The sequence below is a fragment of the Parambassis ranga genome, chromosome 24, assembly GCF_900634625.1.
Source record: "Parambassis ranga chromosome 24, fParRan2.1, whole genome shotgun sequence".
Taxonomy (NCBI): domain Eukaryota; kingdom Metazoa; phylum Chordata; class Actinopteri; family Ambassidae; genus Parambassis; species Parambassis ranga.
In genome coordinates, this window is record NC_041043.1 from 17,077,068 (window position 1) to 17,099,463 (window position 22,396).

At 50.8% G+C, this 22,396-nt stretch overlaps 2 protein-coding genes across 3 annotated transcripts in view; both read right to left on the bottom strand.

The window, feature by feature from the left end:
* Positions 1–3,055: 3,055 nt before the first annotated feature.
* The window catches only part of mei4 (meiosis-specific, MEI4 homolog (S. cerevisiae)), a 49,745-nt gene continuing 30,404 nt past the window's right edge, over positions 3,056–22,396 (bottom strand). For both annotated transcript variants that reach the window (XM_028396871.1, XM_028396873.1), the window contains exons 6-7: positions 6,066–6,148; positions 3,056–3,762 (exon numbers count right to left, since the gene is read on the bottom strand). In XM_028396871.1, coding sequence (XP_028252672.1) covers positions 3,684–3,762; positions 6,066–6,148 — 162 coding nt within the window. In that variant the 3' untranslated portion in view covers positions 3,056–3,683. The remainder of the gene's footprint in view (positions 3,763–6,065; positions 6,149–22,396) is intronic.
* On the bottom strand, positions 13,013–14,597 carry LOC114428454 (5-hydroxytryptamine receptor 1B-like). The gene has a single exon (XM_028396883.1). It carries the CDS (start codon positions 14,342–14,344, stop codon positions 13,193–13,195), a length of 1,152 nt encoding a protein of 383 aa, XP_028252684.1. The 5' UTR covers positions 14,345–14,597; the 3' UTR covers positions 13,013–13,192.

A 22,396-nucleotide genomic window follows, 5' to 3' on the forward strand; every position in this document is an offset into this window, starting at 1 on the left:
CTCAGATTACCTCCCATCTGAATGCTCCACAGCTCCACCGTAAACTGCTGCATAATCTCAATGCAGGCCGTGTAATGGCCTTTCAAGGACGGCCGTTTACTTCCTGGAGATTTGCTGAAATGGCGGATGAAAGAACGTGAGTGTTTGTTCCTCTAAAATCCAGACTTTTCTCAAAGTCAGATTTATATAACACACAAGGACTCTATGTCTTCATCATGTGCCACAGGCTTCTGTAATTACTGCTGTGTGCAGTTTAAGGAAATGACGTCTGAAACACTCTGAATCTTAATGGGTCTGAACAAAAGAAGAACACAGTCCTGTAACGGACTGAAAGAGCCACTATAAACACATTAAAAGCAGCAAATGTCGCTGAAACCACGAGCCATTAAACAGACTGATGTTTGCTCCGGTCCTCTGAGGATCACGCTGCTGGAGGACGAGCACACTTCCCCATCAATCTGCATTTGTGTGTTTATTAATGAGGATTGATACGACCGGTTCAAACATCTTATAAATGGAGCTGAGGGGTAATTTCAGCAGGAACAGCGGAGCCTCAAATGAATCTGTTAATTTCTCTGTCAGGCTGAATCGCCTGAGACGGCCGGGCAGCTGCGGCGGAAAATCCAATCAGAGCGACAGCTAATGGAATCAATCTGAAGATCAGACGCAGGCTCCGCCCCCTCTCTGTGTGAGAAGGGATTAATATTCACACGTTACAGCAGAAGGACACAGCAACGAGCTGATGGGTCTGTAACGTCTGCGCGAAGTTTCAGCATCAGTGATGAGTTCAGCGGGGTCACAGTGAACGCTGAGGGAGCTCAGAAACCTTAGACCAGGTCATCGGGCAGCTCAGCACCCTGCTGCGGGTCAGGGTGGCGCAGAGTCTCATCACTGCCCGCCACAGATACATCAGCTGATGTCCTCCAGATTCATAGCAGCATGTTTAACATGGACACCGCGGAGTCCTCTGCTGGTGTTTATGCACAGAGAGGTTCACTGAGGACGCTGCAATTTACACCGAATCCATTAGTTGTGACTGACAGACTGAAAACATATGAGGGGGATCAAACTCTGACAGCACACACACACACACACACACACACACACACACACACACACACTGCGGTGTAATCTCTGTTATTTGCTGTGAATCCCTCTGACAGAGAGAAGCAGCAGGGACTCAAACGCACCATGAGTCCAGAGACAAGCGGCTGCTGCTGCACCACATCACACACGATGCCAGCAGGAGACGACCCGAACTCTAACCCTCACTGTGGAGGCTCCGCCTGCAGACCACAGAGCCCCGCCCACCTGCTGCATGCTGGGAGGACAGTGCAGCAGGCCCACCCACCTGTGGCAGCAGCAGCGTGTACGTGTCAAGCCTCCTGACTGTCTTAAGGCCAGGGACGGTTCAGGAAACAACGTGTCACGGTTCGGGCCGTGTGTTCTGTTCGGTTCAGAACATCCACACCAAGTCATGCAGGGAGACATTTTTCCCACCGACAGAGAACCCGGCGACTCTCTCACTAAATCTGAAGACTTTCCAAATCTTTTTTTGTCAAAAGTGACAAGCATCAAATATAGAGACTTTCTCTCTGGAGACTTTTGGACTGACGTCCTGCAGTTCCTGACAGAGCTCCACAGCTGCAGTCAGAGAACAGACCCACATTACTCGGCGTCCAATCAGGCGCAGAGCTGCTGCTGGACCCGTCATGGCGTGCAGAGCGGGATGTAAACAGCACAACAAAAACAAAAACAGTGGTAGACTGAACACTTTCTGATATGCAAATTATATAATGACATCATTCAGTGGGACAGCCAATAGCTGCTTCTCTTACTGGAGCCTCTCTGAAGCACTGACACCAGCAGCAGCAGCACGGACTCACCATGAGCCGTAACACACTTTAAAGACAGTAAGAACATGAATGAAGAGAAGTCCTCCTCAGGAACGCTGCTTCCTGCCGTCCTCATTCTGTCCTGATGGAGGCGGCCACAGCGGCTAATGTGTTTATACACGCTTGTCATCTCCAGATCAAGACCTGATTATCTCCACATGAGAACAGCTTCTGATAAGACTCCATGCTCCAATCATCTTATTTCATTATCTCAGAGTTAAAACTTCACCATCAGAATGAACCTTGATGAGGCGTGACGGACAAACACTCGACTCAGAGCGCTCAGGTGGAAAGAAACAGTCGTTCAATTATTTATTGAGATCTGTGTGGTCTGGAGCTAACAGGCTAAGAAGATGCTAACTGCTGGTCAGGCTGCTCATTTGTGTGTTTACGCTATCTGTTAGCATCCTTAACTAACTGTTGCTAATGTAGCAGTCCTGGTTTGAGGGTCGGAGGTCAAATGTCACAGTGATCAAACTGATTGTTGAGTTCTAGACATCACACCATCACTCAGATGTCTCAGATGTTAGCAGCTCTGCTGGCGGCGGATACAGACAGCCTTAAAGCTGTTAAACAGCTCCGCCACATGTCTCCTCTGGAACCATATGAAACATTAAAAGCACGTCTGCACTCTGAGCTTTTCTTCAGAGTCTGCGGCTCTGTGGATTCAAAGCAGAGGCAGAGATCTGATACAACAAGCGTGCAGTTATTAATATTAACCAGGCCGCTCTCTGGTCGGGTAATTTCGTGATAAAATGTTGTAATTTACTTCTTCGCTCTGCTCATTTTCTCAGCCTGCCTCATCTGCCTTGGTGATTTCCTGTTTCCCAGCATGCCTCCTTCTTCTTCAGCCGTTGTGTCGCTGAATTGCATTTCAGCCTATTTCCTGCTGCTGTGGGTGCAGAGATTGGTTTCTGTGTTGCTCCTGTCTGATGGATTCCTCCCTGTATGCCGGGACAAAATGGAGGCTAAAGAAAAGACTTGGATTGTGAAGTGCTGATGCTGACATCGGTCTGAGCCGCGGCGGATCATCTTACATCATGGAAACCTTTATCTGGAAACACTAAGAGGAAACAAAGAAGACTTGTCCTGCCAGTCAGACTTTATTAACAAAGCAGAGGACGACAGACACAGGAAGATAATCCAAATATGGGCACAGAGATTAGGTGGAGGTGGGCGGGCACTGAAACAGCCACCCTCCGATCTATTAAGCTAAGAAATGAAGCCAAAGACTGCAGTTCCTCTAGCGGCCACTAGTGAGTCCATTTCTGTTCTGAGTCTGTGTGAGATCGGAGCGTCCCACAGAGCTTCCAGGTAATCAGGCAGAGAGGTGGAGCCCGAGTGGAGCTGAGGTGGAGGCATCACCAGGTGAGTCAGTCTTTATATCATTCAGCTGAGTTATATAAAAGGATCCTCCATGCAGCCTGTGATCTGCCTGGAAACATGGAGGTCTGCAGATGTAGCCCAATAATACCAGACTGAAGACTAGGTTTTTGTGTCTCCACCTCTTCCACTCTGCCACAGACCTCTGTGAGACCTCCTGGAATATTCAGCATCATGCCAACATTTAAAAATCGTCTGATTTTTGACACTTTCATGCTCTTCATTTCCTTTCAGCTCACTGGAGCTGGCTCAGCTGATACAAACACTTCCTGACCAGCCTGCCCTCGTCCAACACGTCTTCACCACCAGACCAGCCTGTTAGCTGACATCACTCTGACTGCGGCAGACATTTCTTCTCCTCTTCACCTCGTCAGGTCCGTCTCCTGAAGGAGGCCTTTCAAACTGTCAGCTGCACTCGACTTCACGCTGAAGAGATTTTCTCATGAAGACGCTCAGGACGGCTCCATGTGTCAGATTCAGAAACCTGTGATGGAGGTGAAGCGGTTAATGCGGCTGAAATGTGCACATACAACAGGAGAGAACAGCGACACCTGCTGGTTCAAACAGAACAGTGTAGAGGAGTAAAGCGTGAAAGCCAAGCGGCGGCCTCCAGGCTCAGACTGTGTCAGAACTTGTAGTTCAGGCTGCAGCCACTGGGGGCTGGCTCCACAAGTCATTTCCCATAGACTCCCATGTTAACATGTCACAGCAGAAATGAACATGTTAACAGCCTGGAACAAAAAACCTCTCTGGTCTGGAAGGATCACTTCTCTTCTAGTGTCTAGTTTACACAACGATAAAATAACCAAACACAAACTGAGTTTACAAAAAAAACACACACACGTACAAAAATACACAGCACCCTCTACATGAGATCAACATGGCTGTGCAGGTTGTGTGTAGCTCTGTGTGTGCAGCTCTGTGTGTAGCTGTGTGCAGCTCTGTCTGCAGCTCTCTGTGTAGCTCTGTGTGCAGCTCTATGTGTAGCTCTGTGTAGCTCTGTGTGTGCAGCTCTGTCTGCAGCTCTCTGTGTGTAGCTGTGCGCAGGTTGCGTCTGCAGCTCTATGTGTAGCTCTGTGTGTAGCTCTGTCTGCAGCTCTCTGTGTAGCTCTGTGTGTAGCTCTGTGTGCAGCTCTATGTGTAGCTCTGTGTAGCTCTGTGTGTGCAGCTCTGTCTGCAGCTCTCTGTGTGTAGCTGTGCGCAGGTTGCGTCTGCAGCTCTATGTGTAGCTCTGTGTGTAGCTCTGTCTGCAGCTCTATGTGTAGCTCTATGTGCAGCTCTGTCTGCAGCTCTCTGTGTGTAGCTGTGTGCAGGTTGTGTGTGCAGCTCTGTGTGCATCTCTATGTGTAGCTCTGTGTGTGTAGCTCTCTGAGTCAGTCAGTGTGTGATGTTCAGATTATGTCTCTGACGGCTGCGAGCGTCCGTCCATCCTGAACGTTTGGACTCTGTGAAGGTGTGTTTGTGGATCTGACAGGACTCCTGTGTGCTGAGCCTGTTAGCATGTGCGCCGCTCTCCATCTCCTCCTGCTCAGCACATCAAACAGATAAAAGTGTCTGGATGGTTCTCCGATAGAGCCTCCTGCAATATCTTGACATTTACTGTCCAATCTCTGGCGCTGCAATCACACGGCGGGCCGGCCCCTGAGTGGAGGCGGCCTGATAAGGCGGCGGAGCGGTCTTTATCCCGGCCGAGTGCTGTGAAGGACTGGGCTGCTGCCACTGTGGCCCCGTGCTGAATCACCCTCGAGACATCTGCAGCTCAAACAGCGCAGGCTCTCTGAAGCTGTGAGAAAAACTGCACCGCTTCAGACTGACACTTGGAGAAAGCCAATATTCATTGATTTTCTCCTCACTGGGATGACAGGAGGGTTTCAGTGTGTGTGTGCGGTTTACACACAATCGTGGGTCTGTGGCAGCGGTGAGGACTCATCTGACACACGATGTGCTGCTGCCAGTCCACGGCCAATGCTTTCTGATCTGTGTGTAAACACTGTCAGTGTGACGGCCAATCAGATGGAGCTGCCGCTCTGTGTGTGTGAAACTTCACGCAGTTCAAACCGGCGGCAGAGCGCGCTGAAGCCGTCTCACTGCATCTGATCAGGCACAGATGGGAACCTCAGCTGCAGGCCCCGGGGCCCTGAGAGCTCAGAGGGCCACCGGCCGCCACTGCCTGAAGGGACTGCATGGACACAACAACAAAGGTGCACACACACACACAACTGCTGCAGACAGAAGACACAAAATAAAACGACAGCTGTGAACCACCATGACAGCCAATCAGACGGAGCTACAGGAACCTGAACTGGACCAGGTTCAGTTAGAGATCACAGTGATCCTCCTGCAGACAGTCTGTCCGAACCAGCTGTCACTGTGAGACGGACGTTTTCATTTCACACCGGTTTATCTGCTGCATCAGTTATAACCACTGACAGTAAGAAACTCGCGCTGTGATACGTCAACCACCTGTCACTCAAAGCGTTAACGTCCATTATTATGCGTAATTTTAAGTCTGAATACAATTAAAACGAGTGAGTTGTAAAAAAAAATTCACCCCCTGTACAACTGACACTAGAAGAGAACCTATCATCTGAGACCAGAGTGGTTTTTTGTACCAGGCTGTAAACATGTCGGACATTTTAACATGGGAGTCTATGGGAAATGACCCGCTGCTGGAGCCAGCCCCCAGTGGCTGCAGCCTGAACTACAAGTTCTGAGCCTGAGGTTGGAGGCTGCCGCTCGGTTTAAACATTAAGAGGCATTGTGTAAAACTGATCAACATCACATGACCTTTGTTCTTCATGCTGACTGCAGTTCGCTGCAGCTGTTACTGCTCTGTCATGGCGTCGTTCTCCACGTGTCTCTATAGCGACCTGTGAAAACACACACAAATGATCCATTTTCATCATTTTCATCGAAAAATTGTTAAATACACACACAAAAATGAACACAAAGTACACATTTAGAAAGCCTCATGTGCGTGTCCATGTAACACGTAGCTCTCTACATCGAGAGCTTCACCCCCTGATGTGACAAACATCCGCACAGACACACAAAATGCCTGAAAAGTGATACAAGATCATCAACAGCTGCTAACCCAGACAAACATGCTGAACACACACACACAAAACACAACAAGAGAGCCTATGAGATGCAACACGACAAACCATATGATGACACACAGCGAACAGAGGAAGCCTCTGCTTCTGTCCCGGCCTCCTGGCTCCATCAATGAAGGTTAAATGCAGACGGTCCTTTTCTGTAATGTGAAATCTGACCCCTCTGCTGCGGCTGATAGAGCTGCTGACATTCAGGCTGCCGCAGAGTGCTTTTCAGTAATTCAGCAGGAACAAGGCGACGTCTGTCCGTCAGCGCTCATCACACGATCAATAACACACACGCTCACAGCAGCAGACAGAAAATCAATGAGGCGACAGGCCGTGAAGTCACTCATCACCTCAGAGTTCTGACATTACATGAAGCTGCAGCTGAGGCCGAGTCTGTCTGTCAGCTTACAACCCGCCAGTACTGCAGCATCCAGACACAGGCCTGGACTCAGAGCCTGAAAGATGACCCCTGTCTGCCCAGATCCACAACAAGCTGTGGGCCCAGACATCCTGTGTTTGGAGTTCCTCGGGGTTGGATCTTGGGTCCTCTCCATCAAACCTAGTTTAACCCTTTAAACCCCCTCCAAACCTGACAGTTTCCACTGATTGTTAATGTAAAGATCTGTGATGTGAGACCCACATCCACACCTGAAGTGATTTTTCTGTGGCTGGTCAGTAATCAGAGTAAATGTTTGATTAGAAGGCGTCTGATGGGTTCAGGAGAACCAGCCTGTCCATCACAGTGCTGCACACAGAGCAGCTGAGCCGCCTCCTCTCAGCAGTTTCTGTCAATGATACAGAACAAACAGAGCCGGTCGGGCGGTTCCACCGGGAAAGTCTCCTCACGGACCTCCGCATCGACACAGCGCTTTGAGGCAGCGGCGAGGAGTGAGGCGTGCTGGACCTGAGTGGGCAGACAGAGGACGGAGCGGCGGAGACACGGCCACAAGAAAATTATATAAAAATAAAATGCAGTTCCTTTCTGTCCTGTAGGGGTGCTGTGTTTAGTGCTATTGTTTGTAAGTTTTTTAAGTTTTACCCAGACCCACCCACATAGGTCTGTAACCACATATAAACCATGTTTCCCCACCAAACAGTTAGAACTGATGAAGCTGCTTGGATGAGCAGAGAAACGTCTTCTAGAAAACTCTACAAGTCCAGACGCCTCGCTTCAATCTTCTCTACGTATGATGACCTGGATGACTGAGAATCTTCATCAACATAGGGGTGCTGTTGTTTTTGTCTGTGCTATAGTTAGGAAGCCGTGAGGAGCAGCATGTCTGTCAGCACCACGCCAGCTGGTCATAGCATGTTAGCATGCTAGCTTCAGCCCTACATGCTTCGACTGGTTCTGGGCGGTTTCAGTGGCTGTTAGTTATAAATCGCTCCTCTAACGCTGAGGTGAACCTGGTGGAGGCGCTGTGCCATGTTTGTTTTGGAAATCAGAGACTATCAGGCCTTCAGCTCACGATGATTCAGAAACAAGCTCTCCAACCTGTTTGTGGGGGGGGGGGGTTGTATTTAGCAACCTGCTGATGAGTGAGCGATGTGAGAGACGGACCGCTGGCCCGGCGGGGCGGTGATTCGATAGCGTGTCCGACTCCCCGCTCTCCAGCACCACCTGCTCGTAGCAGGGCTGCTGAGTGGGTGTGATGATACCGTCAGTCCTCCTGGCAGGCCGAGCGACAGCCGGCAGCTCTGAGAGGAGCGAGGCTGCCAGATCAAATTCAGGAGCAGCTGGGAAAGATCTGGGCAGGGGAACGAGGACGGGAGCAATTAAGGACACCTCGAACCATGTTGGTTCAGATCATTATCATCAGAGACAAATCAAAGTGCTCATGATTGTGTTTCCCTGATGAGCTTCCTCTAATTGCCCCTGAACGCCCCACTCGTCTGTGTTAAACAAACAAGATACAAAATGTTAATTAATTCCTCGTTAGGCAGGGCCAGGCTAGCTGTTTACCAAGCTAGGCTAATCACTGTCTGTCTCCAGCTGTTCTGAACACAAACAAAGAAGAGGAAGAAGAAGAGGAAGAAGAAGACCTGCCCAGCAGAGACCACGTCAACATCAGAGGTGTTGGTGTCTCTGGTCCAGAAGCCTCCAGCAGCAGCCTGTCTGATGGTCTGCTGGATCAGCTCCGTGCTCTCTGCTGGCTGCATGGACCAGGCTTCTAGTCCTCCACACTGCTGATGTCTCCGTGCTCGGCCGGCCGCTCCGTCCTGATGTCTCCTCCCTCAATAAATGTCTCCTCTCAGTGTCCAGTGGTGGAGCAGTGGGTCGGCTCCAGTCCTGAGGATCAGTTCTGCTCCTGTTGTACTGATGTGGTCAGTGGATCAGACACTGGTTTTCAGAAGGAAGGTAAAGTTTAGTCAGAGGAAGGATTCTGAATATAACATCTGATATCTGAGCCGTGCGTCCAGCTTAAAGTTTGACTCCTCTACTACTTACTACACGTCTGCTGTCATCACATGAGGACCTACAGTGGGAGGGTCTGTTCAATTCTGGTCTGTGTCATCAGGATCTGTTTAAACCTCACTGAGCGCCCTGCTGCTCCTGTTTCAACTGAAGGCCTTCATCCACCTCATCCTCATCTCCATCACTGACACTCTGAGTCTGGAGCTGTTCAGCTGTGGATGGTTCACTGCAGCTCCTCAGGAGTTCAGTGGGTGTGGAAGTGATGGAGGGAGGACGATGGAGGGAGGACGATGGAGGGAGGACGATGGAGGGATGGAGGGAGGACGATGGAGGGAGGAAGATGGAGGGAGGACGATGGAGGGATGGAGGGAGGACGATGGAGGGAGGAAGATGGAGGGATGGAGGGAGGACGATGGAGGGAGGAAGATGGAGGGAGGAAGATGGAGGGAGGAAGATGGAGGGAGGACGGTCTGCGCTCATTTGTTTGTCACGTTTTCAGCAGCGGTTCATCACATAACAAAACTTTCAAGATTCAAGCAGGAGGACATATGCTGCTGGAGGACACACACACACACACACACACACCTGCCCACTCAGCAACACCTCATCCATCCATCTTCTGTGTGTGTGTGTGTGTCTGTGTGTGTGTGTGTGTGTGGCGGTGGGATGTTTCTCAGCTGTGGCTCGCCCCCACACATCAACACTTCTTCTTCTGTGTATTTAGTCCTTTAGCTTTTATCTAACACTCTCAGACAAAAACACACAACCTGATTTCAGCGTTAACACAACACACACACAGCTACACCTCATCAAACAACCTCTGCACCTGTTTCTCTACCTGCACGCAGCTCCACGACCACAAGAGGGCGCACAGATCAGAGAACACCCGTTTCCATTGTTACAAATAAAACCTGCTGTCGTTCTGAACTAAAAGATGCTAAAGGCAAAAACTGCAGTTCCCCCACTGACCACTAGAGGCTGACGGACAGACCACAGAAATAAAGATGTTCACAGCCTGGAACTTCTGGAAACACCAACATTTGATCTGTGGACTGAGCCTTTTCTGGAGGTGTTGATGGAAGAAGCTCCTCCGACGGCCAGGCAGCAGAAGTGACTCCAGCTGAGTCTGAGCTGGATCAAAGGTGTTTCCGAGGTCTGTACTGAGCCCACGTGCCTGCAACATCCTCGGGGTGACTTTCTACTGCAGCTCTGTATTCTGTAAACAAAAATCATCTCTGGACCCTTCAGCTTTATCTGATGACCCTTTCAGGGGACGTGACCCAGGGGTTGAAAACCACACTGGTTCCAAAGTAAACCAGCCTTCTCCCACCACAGTCTGTCTGTGTGCTGCTGCACAGGAAGCATCAAACACCGAGTCCTGTTCACTCTGGACAACAGGAGGCGATGAGACAGGCCGCTCTGAGACGAACCCAGCGTCTCACCTCTGAGTCCCCTGACGTCTCAGTCTCTGCTGACATGAAGGCATCATCAGCACAGACTGAACCGAGGCCAAACACGACACACGGGCCGACCTCTGTCAGCCTCTTCATCACTGCACGTGCTGCAGCTCGTCTTCAGGACAGTCTGGACTCTCCACGTTCCATCACTGCTTTATATGAGCATCAGAACATGATGAGACGTTCAGGGACATTCAGAAATACAGGACATACAGTCTGATCAATGATTACTGGATACAAAATGATGAACAATAAATATTTTGGTATGCACGCTGAAAATATGTGAGGACAGTGACTGTAAGGATTCTTTTTAAGGTTTCACTGCAGCATCACATCACACACAGGGTGAGCCTGCAGAGTGTTATTACACTGTGTGTGTGTTATAATAACCCCCATCATCCTGAAAGATGGATTCAGATAAGCAGCAGAAAATGCATAAAGGAGGCGGCGTCCCATCATCGGGAATTCATGGCTGACATTTTGCTGCTAGCTGCTTCCTGAAGCTACAAACTGCCTGTGATGTCACACATCTCAACATCGGCGCGATCATCTGATCAGATCAGCTGCCGATAACACAAATGTCAGCGTGGTTTATCTGAGCAATGAACACATGCTGCAGAGCTCTCATATCCTCATGATGCCTTTTATTGATGGATTTTTTCACTTTTTTACAACAGCAGCAGTGTCCGTGCTCTGCGTGCGCCGCAGGTCCTCCTGCAGAGCGCGGCGCTGATGTGTGCAGAAGCCATGTACAGCGAGAAGCTTCCACTGGACCCACAGAGCCACCAGATGAGTGTCACACCGAGCTGATCCATACTGTACACAGAGGCTGTCCATCACAGAGCCGGAGCCCCGCGGGCGCCCGCAGCGCCTCCACACACACATCCAAGATGGCTGCCGTTCACTGACAGGAGGAGGTGTGACCTGGCAGCCATCTTGGAATTATCTTATACTAAAGAGTAGAACTCTCTCTTCTTAAATCAACTGAAACATTTTTACAGTTCAAGGAATCATTTGAGTAAAATTAACTGAACAGACTGACACCACTCTCAGGTCCAAACACAAGCTGTAGGCAGAAGACTTAGCTTAGCTTAGCATAAATATGTGAAATAAGGGGAAACAGCTAGCATGGCTTAATTAAAAAAAAAATACAATACAACCACCAGCTGCTCTGTTGTAACGTGTACACAAACCAAAATGTAAAAACAACACATGCTAATGTTTGCTAACAATTAGCCGTATCCCCACAAACATGTGTCACTCTGGATGTTTATGCTAATTCTTGTGTATATTTTGAATTTCAGACACAGCCAGGCTACTTTTCCCCCTTTTTTCTTCCAGCTTCTATGCTAAGCTAATTGTCCTGTGCCTCCAGCACCACGGTGTGTGTTCATACTGTGTAATAAAAGTGTGAGTCTGTGTTCGATCTGCTATCCTGACTGTAAAAAGAGACGTTAGCTTACCAGATCTGTGTAGCTGCTCCTCATCTCTGCTGCAGGCTACATTAGCCGCTACTAGCATAATGCACTCTGACTGAGCCATCAGCGAGAGGTGTTGCATTATGGGTAATTAGTGCACCGGATTTGGTCCATTTTGAGGATAAACCAGTTGAGGACTTGAGAGTGGCTTCAGTCTTCTCAGAACAAAAAGCTAATTAGCATAGGCTAGTCCCCAAAGCTGTGTTGAACTACAACATGTTGTTCAGATTTTTTAAAAGGACGCTCGACATGGACAGAGCTGCAGCCACAATTACACCGAGGTCAAACTGTGAGCAACCCAGTTTATAAAGCTGCAGTGCAGAACGTTTGGCTCCCCCTACAGGCTGTGAGAGGGATTACACAAACACTGTCCACACGTGTGTGATCCAGGGTGACTGTTTGGGCTTCAGAGGGGATCTTAGGTCCCAAACCTCTCAGAATGATGTTAGCCAGCTAAGCTAACCCACGCTAACATTGTTTGTTATTGTTTTCCGAATACTTCCTGGTGGCTGTGTCTCCACGGTGACACCCTGTGGCGGGTTAGGGTCAGGATTCAGAGCCCTGGTGTTCTGCACTGCAGCTTTAAACAGGCAGCTTTGAATGTTGTCTTTAAATGTTTAGTTTGGTATAAAAAGGCTGTATAGTGTGGACCCTTCATCAGCAGCTGCAGCTCTGAACACGTGCAGCTCGTCTCCATCACTGTGAGAAGCTGCCGGCTCACACAGATCAGTCTGAGGCGTCCTTCAGAGGATCCGCAGCAGCAGCCTGACATTTCACATGTGATTCTGATCAGAATACTCTGACATTTCCCAGCATTTCAAACATTTTAATCTTCCAGAACTTCTCAGGAGTGGAAGACAGAAATGCCAGGAGGACGCCTGCAGGAGGACGCCTGCAGGAGGACGCCGCAGCGGCCACAGTCCTTTCAGCCTGATACCAAATGATACATCAAAGCTCATATTAACAGTAATGAAAGCATCCTGTTTTAAAATAGCGGCTCTCAGTATTTTACAGTGCGACAGCCTCTCAGCAGATGAAGGTAGAAACCACACTGATGCACACAGACTCAGACACTGACAGTTTGGAAAGAAAAAGAGAAGCAGCCTGGCCTCAGGATGAGCCCAACAGAACTGAAGCCATGCGGCGCCTCCTCCGGGCCGGGCTCAGCTGAGCAGTAGGCACCAGTGTTTCCTCTGGTTAGACAGGAATGAAACACACGTCTGATTTTTTTTTTGCCCTCGGGGCTCATGTAGCTTAGTCCTGTGAGCTGTTTGTGCTTAAGTTGACCGTCCTATGGCAAGGTGAGTCTGGGGGGGGGGGGCATGGTCACACACAAGTCAGACCTCAGAACATCCACCACTGCACCAAAACACCCCAGCAGCAGCAGCAGGGTGCAGGTCTGTGTGATCCGATTCTAGGGTTAAACAGATGATCAGAGCTGGGGGGGGGGGGGGGGTGTTCATGCCCTGCAGCATCTGAACCGTATCAGTTTGTGGAACGCCTGCTTGAAGTCCTCGTTGGACATGGTGTAGATGATGGGGTTGATCAGGGAGTTGAGGTAACCGAGCCAGGTGAAGATGTCGAAGAGCTCCGGGTGGAAGCAGGCCTGGCACAGAGGCACTAGCAGGGTGTAGATGAAGAAGGGCAGCCAGCAGATGATGTAGGCGCCCAGGATGATGCCCAGGGTTTTGGTGGCCTTCCTCTCCCTGGCCGCGGAGATGCGCTTCTTCTCCAGCAGCGCGTCGGACACAGTGACTTTGACGTGGCTCACGTTCGCGGGTGAGGTAGTGTCGCAGGAGGAGGCGTCGTTCGTCCCGTAGTTCAGGGAGGTGGTGGACGCCACCGAGCCGGGGGAGTCGGTGATGAGGTGCGCGGAGGTCAGCCTCTTGCCCGCCTTGTTGTTGGACTGCTTCAGGATGCGCTTCCGCGCCTCCACGTAGATCCTCCCGTACAGCGCGATGAGCAGCAGCGTGGGGATGTAGAAGGCGCCGAAGGTGGAGTAGATGGTGTAGAAGATGTGGTCGGTGTTCACGTTGCAGCTCGTCACCTCCTCCGCCTTCACCTGGCGCCAGAAGAAAGGCGGCAGGGAGATGGAGATGGCGATGACCCAGGCGGTGGCGACCATCCCCGCCGCGCGCGCCGGCGTGCGCTTCTTGGAGTACTCCACCGCGTCCGTGATGGCCCAGTACCGGTCCAGCGCGATTACGCACAGGTGGAGGATGGACGCGGTGCAGCACGTTATGTCCGAGGACAGCCAGATGTCGCACACCACCTGTCCCAGAGTCCACGTCTGGCTGACGGTGTAGAGCGCGCTGATGGGCATCACCAGGATGGACACCAGCAGGTCCGTGACCGCCAGCGAGGCGATCAGGAAGTTCGCCGGCGTGTGCAGCTTCCTGGACTGATAGATGGTGGCGATGACGAACGCGTTCGACAGCGTCGTGGCGAGAGTTATGAGGGCTAAGGTGACGGCGAGCCCCGCCTGGAACGCCAGGTTAGGGTCCTTCTCCTCCGCCTTGGACGTGAAATTGACACGAGTGTCGTTGGAGGAGACGTTCAACAGCTCTCCGTAGATGGCGGGCGCAGGTCTGAGCTGACTGGCGTTCTCCATCCCTCCGCCGTGCGCCGTCAGATCCCCGCGTCATGGAGCTCAGAGGGAAGCCCGGACCGCGGGCTGGAAGCGGGCAGACGCTCCGCGGCGGCCGCGCGTCCTCCACGCACCCGAAACAGCAGCAGCTCCATCACCCGCTTCTGCCTCCTCTTCTTCATCTTACTCCACCGCGAGAAACGTCCCACAGCGCGAAGCCGGCTCCATCAGTGCGCGCGCATCCCGACCACTGTCCGCGAGACACAATCCACAGAGAGCTGAGCGCGCGCCGGCAGCTGTGTAATCCGCTCCGAGTCTGCACGAGTCCAGATCCGCTCAGGTCTGAGAGCGCTTATATAGCCCCCCCCCCCCTCGCTCTCTCCCCCTGTACTCCCCCCCCCCCCCTCTCTCTCTCTCTCTCTCTCTCTCCCCCTCCTTCTTTCTCTCTCTCTCCCCCTGTACTCCCCCCCCCCTCCCTCTCTCCTCTCTCCCTCACTCCCCCCTCCTTCTTTCTCTCTCTCTCCCCCTGTACTCCGCCCCCCCCCTCTCCTCCCTCTCTCTCTCCCCCTCTCTCTCCTCCCTCTCTCTCTCCCCCTCTCTCTCCTCCCTCTCTCTCTCCCCCTGTACCTCCCCTCTCCCTCAGTACTCTGTTGGATCTCAGATGTAATCTGATTATGATGCAGCATATTTTCAGTTTTTGTGCTTCTGCTGTGTGATGTTGTGCGTTATCTTTGTTATCTGCTGCAGCAGCTGAGTGTGAATCCACTTTAAGACGCTGACCTCCTCCCACTGTGGCTCCATGTTCACACTACGCTGTGTCCACCTGCTGCCATCATCAATAAATACATGTTAATATAACTAATATAACTGATCATATCCACAGCAGCCAGTCACATGTCACATGGAGCACCTGGAATGAAAGAACTTCCCCCTGGGATCAATAAAGTGTTTGTTTCTGACTCTGACTCTGACTCTGACTCTGACTCTGACTCTGACTCTGACTCATGTTACAGCCAATAAAGCTTTTCAGATAATCTGCCTTGATTCCTCATTTTATGAAACTTTACAAGCTGTTTGCTCCAATCAGTTAATCAATAATCAATAATAAAGCACTGATATCCTGCCGCACGGCCTTGCTCCACAGCACTGACAGGTGACAGGTGGTGGATTTAACCCTTCCTCTGACACATCTCAGCGTCCTCAGTGATCGATGGGAGCTCTGTGCAGCGACCTTCTAACGATCAGAGGCCATAACGAGGCCATCAGGCTCCAGAGGAAGCAGCTGACACGCCGCTTACACTGAGCCCTGCTGATACCGCAGCCGCCGCTCTGATCTCTGAGGAGGACGCGGAGCCGAGGAGGTCAGAGGTCACAGAAAAGTGCCCCGGAGGCGCACAGTCTTCCCCGAGGAGGCTTCAGCAGGGCGGTGCTGGAGGACGGCAGAGCAGCAACCACTGGACGGACTGATCCCACTGTCTGAGGACAGAAGACTCCCAGAACGCACTGATCCGTTCTCTCATTGATCCGCCCGGTTCATGCATCAGAACCCTCCTGTAGGTGTCTGCGGTCTGTGAACTGAAGGCTCAGCAGCACTGATGAGGAGCAGAACCACGCCTCCGCCTTCTTGGCCCGCTCCAGCCGCGGATGTTCTGACAGATGGAAGTGGAGCTGAGGTTCTGACACTCGGACCACATCACACCTCGTCATCAGAATTCGCCGTGGGAGGCTCGTCGCTGGCAGCCGGCGAGGGGATGGTGACGCACATGGCGACACGTGGGCGGCGGCGAGGTGGCGGGTGGAGGGCCCGTGTTAACCTGAGCTTGGGTCTCTGTGGGTCTCCTCAGGTCACAGCCTGGGAGCAGACAGTTTGTGTCTGTAAATCTCTGCTGGCTCTGCTGAAGCCGGCTCACCTGGGGACCGATCCATAACCGGGCAAAGGAGAACCTGAGACATGGAGGCTACATATTAGCATTTTCATTTCATCACATTAAACCAGGAAGTCTGAAATCAAACCCACAGTCACAGCTCTTCAGGTGAGGAAGAGGAGGTGGTTCAATGTGAGGAGGAGGCAGACAGCTGGGCCGCAAACACCCAGAATCGGAACCACTGTAATTACAGAGCTCGCAGAACGTGGAGGGACCGGCGGCGAGACCCGGCAGCAAAGGGTGCTGGGAAAAAAGAAGCTCAGCAAGGACGCCACACAAAGCCGCTGCGGTCGCGTGACGCTGACCTCACCGTGCGTCCACAAAGACCTGGACAGGATGTTCAGATGCCAGCGGGTCATGTGACCTCACATTCCACACAAAGACCACGTGTCCCTGCATTCATCTGGACTGTGAGGACATGCTGTCTGACGCTCACACACACACACACACACACACTAACAGGTGATATGTTTATCTGGTTGCCTAGCAACACCGTGGCGTGGGAGGTCCAACAAAAGGCCTCAAATGAAAAAAATGAAAAAAAAAACTTCAATTCAAAGAGAACGATTCTGTTTATGTTCTCCTCACAAACTGATCCAGGTGTCTGTATTTAACTGGAGCTGGAAGCCTCTGTGTGTGTGTGTGTGTCTGTGTGTAGCACTAATGTAAAACCTCAAAAATACTCACAATTCAAATCTGAACAAATAAGATTGATTTTTAATTAAGTCTGTTTCCTCTGTGTGAACGTTTCCTCCACACGCAGACCGAACAAAGACTGAGGGCTCAGGAACGTACAGCTCGGCGGGCTGTAAGGCTCAGAGAGCGTGCAGCCGCCTGACTGCTGGGCTCCAGGTGCAGTTATGATCCATACACACCATGGAGTCACTGACTGTCACACACACAGACACACACAGAGCACGTGCCACACACACACGGTTCAATTAAAAGTTCAGTTTGCTCCGGAGTTTGAGTTCAATCTGAGATCTTCAACATCTGTGTGAAGGCGGTCTGAGGAGGTCTGAGGAGGTCTGAGGAGGTCTGAGGAGGTCTGCCCCCCCAACATACCTCTGTGAGTCCCACACACAGACACACACACCGTCACATAAATGTCAGCCTCATACATATTCATCAGAAAATCAAGATTCAACACACACACACACTCAGACACACTCTCAGACACACACACAGTCACAGACACACACACACACTCAGACACACACACAGACACTCAGACACACACACACACACACACACTCAGACACACACACAGACAGTCACAGACACACACAGACAGCCACAGACACACACACTCAGACACACACACAGACAGTCACAGACACACACACTCAGAAACACACACACACACTCAGACACACACAGACACACACACTCAGACACACACACAGACAGTCACAGACACACACACTCAGAAACACACACACACACACTCAGACACACTCTCAGACACACACACAGTCACAGACACACACACACACTCAGACACACACACAGACACTCAGACACACACACACACACTCAGACACACACAGACACACACACACACACAGTCACACACAGATAGTCAAACGTGCTGAAAGTTTGATCAAACTCAAACTAAATACACCAACAAGGAAAAAGTCTTCTAGAAGAAACACAGTCTGTTCAGGTGAGTCTGACAAACATGGCGACAGTCACTCACACACACACAGACACACACACACACCCTGTTCAGCTCTATCAGCAGAGAGCAGCATGAGCCTGGAGAGATGTTTATATCTGGAGGTCTGTGACTGACTCACCGTCATCTGAGCTGAAGGAACCAAGTTCAAAAACAAACTCTGCTCATTAATATGTGATGTTGTTATATCAAAACACAGCTGTCCTCACAAACAGAGACCTGCTGCATTCGTCTCCTCAGCAGAGAACAGGTGAGCCGCTCGGAGACGCTGCTATCAGCAGCTGCAGCTGCAGGATTAGGTCCGTTTCAGCTGATGGTCAGGATCTTTGGTAGCTCTGGGCTTGATGTTCCTGAACAGTAACACCTTCTCTGAGAGCCCCAGAGAGTGGATTGATGGGTCAGAATGTGAGTGAAAACCAGATGTTCCTGCACAGCCAGGATCAATAGGCTGGGAGGTCCCAGAGGCCCAGAGTCCCAGGTCAGAGGTGGAGAGGAGGTTTAAGGCTGCCTGGGAGGAGCCGCCCGGCTGCAGACGCTGCCCGCTCAGCTGCAGCGCCACCGGAATACTAAGAGGCTCCTCCACCGAGCGAAGAGGCTGCGAGGGGGGACAGGGCAGAGGCTCACACACCGGCGGCGTGTGTGCTGGAACTCTTCAAACATCAAAGAACAAAGAATTCTACATTTATAGAAACACATCATGTGCAGAGCCACAACACTGAGCTGCACCTGAAAAGCAGTGTGTGCTGGTGATACCTCAACATGAGTAACCTGCAGTCTCTATGCTAAGCTAAGTGCACAGTGCAGGTTCCTACCTGAGTGGCTCTAAGGTCCAACAGTGTGGATGTTAGCCAAGCTAATGTGGCTAAATCGATTTCTAACAGCCAAAAGTGACAAAGGCACGGGCAGCTAGCTGTAACTGAGCTAAGCAGCAAAGCAGTGCTGTGTTTGCAAAGCTCACCAATCCTCCCTGACTCAAGCACATGTGTTCTTTGGCTCATGATGCTTCCACCTGCATTTCAATGAATTATTAATTTATCAGGGACAAAAAGCCTCCGAACACAAGAACCAACACGTCAAAGTGGTCTGAAGGTCGCTACGAGACTTGAAAGTGAGGCAACAGTCTGATGAACTGATGTTTAGTCTGTCCTCACTCTCCACCTCTGAGACTACCTTCCTGTCTGTTCCGCTGGCTGCTGACAGCAGGGTGAGTCCACCAGGACTCGGCGCAGCTGTGACAGTCCTGCACCATTAAGATCAACACTGAAGCTACGCTCCGGCTGCCTGCAGCTTCCTGGCTGCCGCCGTACGCGAGCCGCCTCTCTCTGCAGCGGCTCGCTGGGTATTTGTGTCAATCAGTCCCCGCTGAGATCATCCCAGGCTGTCCGGACCAGTCGGCTGTAAACGGGCCCAATAAGGATCGGCGGCACACGGCGGTCCAGATGGAAGCTCTGCAGGTAAACAAGGCGCTGTCAATAACATCCATACAGCAGGAGGGCGACTACATCACTGAGCGGCTGTGCTTTAAAGGTCTGCAGGGTCCTCACACTCTGATACAACACACACTCTGATACAACACACACACTGATACAACACACACTCTGATACAACACACACTCTGATACACAACACACACTGATACAACACACACACTGATACACAACACACACTCTGATACACAACACACACTGATACAACACACACACTGATACACAACACACACTCTGATACACAACACACACTCTGATACACAACACACACTGATACAACACACACACTGATACACAACACACACTCTGATACACAACACACACTGATACAACACACACACTGATACACAACACACACTCTGATACACAACACACACTCTGATACACAACACACACTCTGATACAACACACACTCTGATACAACACACACTCTGATACAACACACACTCTGATACACAACACACACTCTGATACACAACACACACACTGATACACAACACACACTCTGATACACAACACACACTGATACACAACACACACTGATACACAACACACACTCTGATACAACACACACACTGATACACAACACACACTCTGATACAACACACACACTGATACAACACACACACTGATACACAACACACACACTGATACAACACACACTCTGATACACAACACACACTCTGATACAACACACACACTGATACACAACACACACTCTGATACAACACACACACTGATACACAACACACACACTGATAAACAACACACACACTGATACAACACACACACTGATACAACACACACACTGATAAACAACACACTCTGATACACAACACACTCTGATACACAACGCACTCTGATACACAACGCACTCTGATACACAACACACTCTGATACACAACACACTCTGATACACAACACACTCTGATACACAACACACACACTGATACACAACGCACTCTGATACACAACACACTCTGATACACAACACACTCTGATACACAACACACACACTGATACACAACACACTCTGATACAACACACACTCTGATAAACACACTCAGCGCACACTGCAGAGCGGCTGTTCCACTCAGACGTGTCTCCAATAAGAACTCATCTGCACTTTGTTTTCTCCACTAATCAATAAAAAACCCAGAATTCCAGGCTTAAAGTTCTGAGCCTGTGCTGAACCGGGTTTGGATCGGACCCATCAGACTCCTCTGGTTTGAGACACTTTGGGTTTGTGTTCCTCCCAACAGTCCTCCGCTTGTTGTGCTTCCTCTTGGTTCTGATTGGTCACTGATGGACGGGACTTCCTCTGTGGTAAATGTTGTTGTAGTTCCCAGGACTCTGCTGGGGTCTGACTCCTGCATGTTTCTGGTGGAAACCTGTGGACTGGAAGTCTTGAAATGTGTAAAAAGCCCCATTACAAAGCCAGCAGCTCTACTTAAAGGGAAGTGATGTGTTGAGTGTGCTGATCAATGGCCGCCTGCCCACGTGCTGGCCTCGCTGCTGCTCCTCCTGCCTTCCACGTGGAGCTGCTCTGGCAGCTTCCCCCTGGGAAGCTATGAAGAGATATGAAGGACTTTACATCCATGAACCAGCCGTGCCATAATGAGCTGAAGCACACGCATGAAGAGCAGCAGGCGGGACTCCACAGACACACACGGACCCGCCAGCCTCAAAGCAGCTCTGCTGCTAATCACTTCCTGTTCAAACTCTCCTGGTGGGAGCGGGAACAAAGACTCCACAATCTGCTGTCACTCAAAAGCACATGACTGGCTGGGACCAGTAAGAGCTGAGCACAAGCTGCAGTACCTCATTTAACCTCCAGGTTCAAATTTACAGCACAATAACCACCAACCTGCATGCTTGAAGATTTAAAACAGAAACAGAGGTCAGAGGTCACCACTTTCTTTGCTTTATGGGCCGTGTGTGTGTGTGTGTGTGATCGGTTGTGTTGTGAGTCTGGCCTGTGTGGTTTCACCCTGAAGACCTGCGGCTCTGTTAAAACCTGACCGGTCCAAATATTTCCCAGGTTGCCATGGTTTTCCGGAGTGAGGCTGCATTTACACCACCGGTTTGATGTGTCCCTCCGACTGATGGAGCCAGGTCTGTCAAGGGTTAAATGCAACGCTTCTACTTTAACTCACGCCCCCATCTCAGACCCACAGGATTCGGTGTTCAGGGCGTCAGTAGGACCGGAACCACCATACACGGATCCCTGAGGGGATCTGAGGTGAGGTGTGGAGGCGATGATGTGTGAATCAACACTCAGAAACCCTGTGTCACTTAAAAATATCACAACTGCAATTAGTGCGTTTCTGCCCCCGCGACCGTTCCCACCGAGCCCGCCGTCACGCCGCACACTTTAAATAAACATGACGAGGTTCTGATTCTATCAGCCATGATATTTAATGATGATCCGTCTTCCTCTGAACCTGATGAAGAGCCAGACCAGATCTGAGGTCCTCCCTTTGCTAATGTCTGCACGCACCAGTCAACACCTTTTACTACAGTCACATTAAATGTGGTCAAACAAAACCTCAGAACTGTCAGAGAGTGATGAAGAGACGTGAAGAGAGGACGGGTCCGTCACAGACTCAGGAACAGGAAGTGTCTCTGTGGGGACTTCATGAATGTCTGTCTGTCGCTGGTGTAACTAACAATAATAGTAATAAGCTCTGCACCAGCTGAACCCACGGAGCAGAACTTAAACCCAACAGCACCCTGTGGACTGATCAGGGAGCAGGTCTGCAGCATCACAGGCGCTGGACATGAAGACTGGGCCGGTCTGTGCAGCCTGACGTCACTCCTCAGCTCCAAGACTCTTCTTCATGGATGTGGAAGCAGCTCACAGGTGGAGCTGTGGAGCTGCTGACAAAGAAGCTTCATGTTCCACAAAGAACATGTGACACAAAAGACCTGACCCGAGACACCCGACACACACACAGAGACACACACACACACACACACACAGACA

Coding starts and splice junctions, on each gene's coding strand:
- LOC114428454 (XM_028396883.1), bottom strand. CDS start 14,344: ATGGAGAACGCCAGTCAGCTCAGACCTGCGCCCGCCATCTACGGAGAG.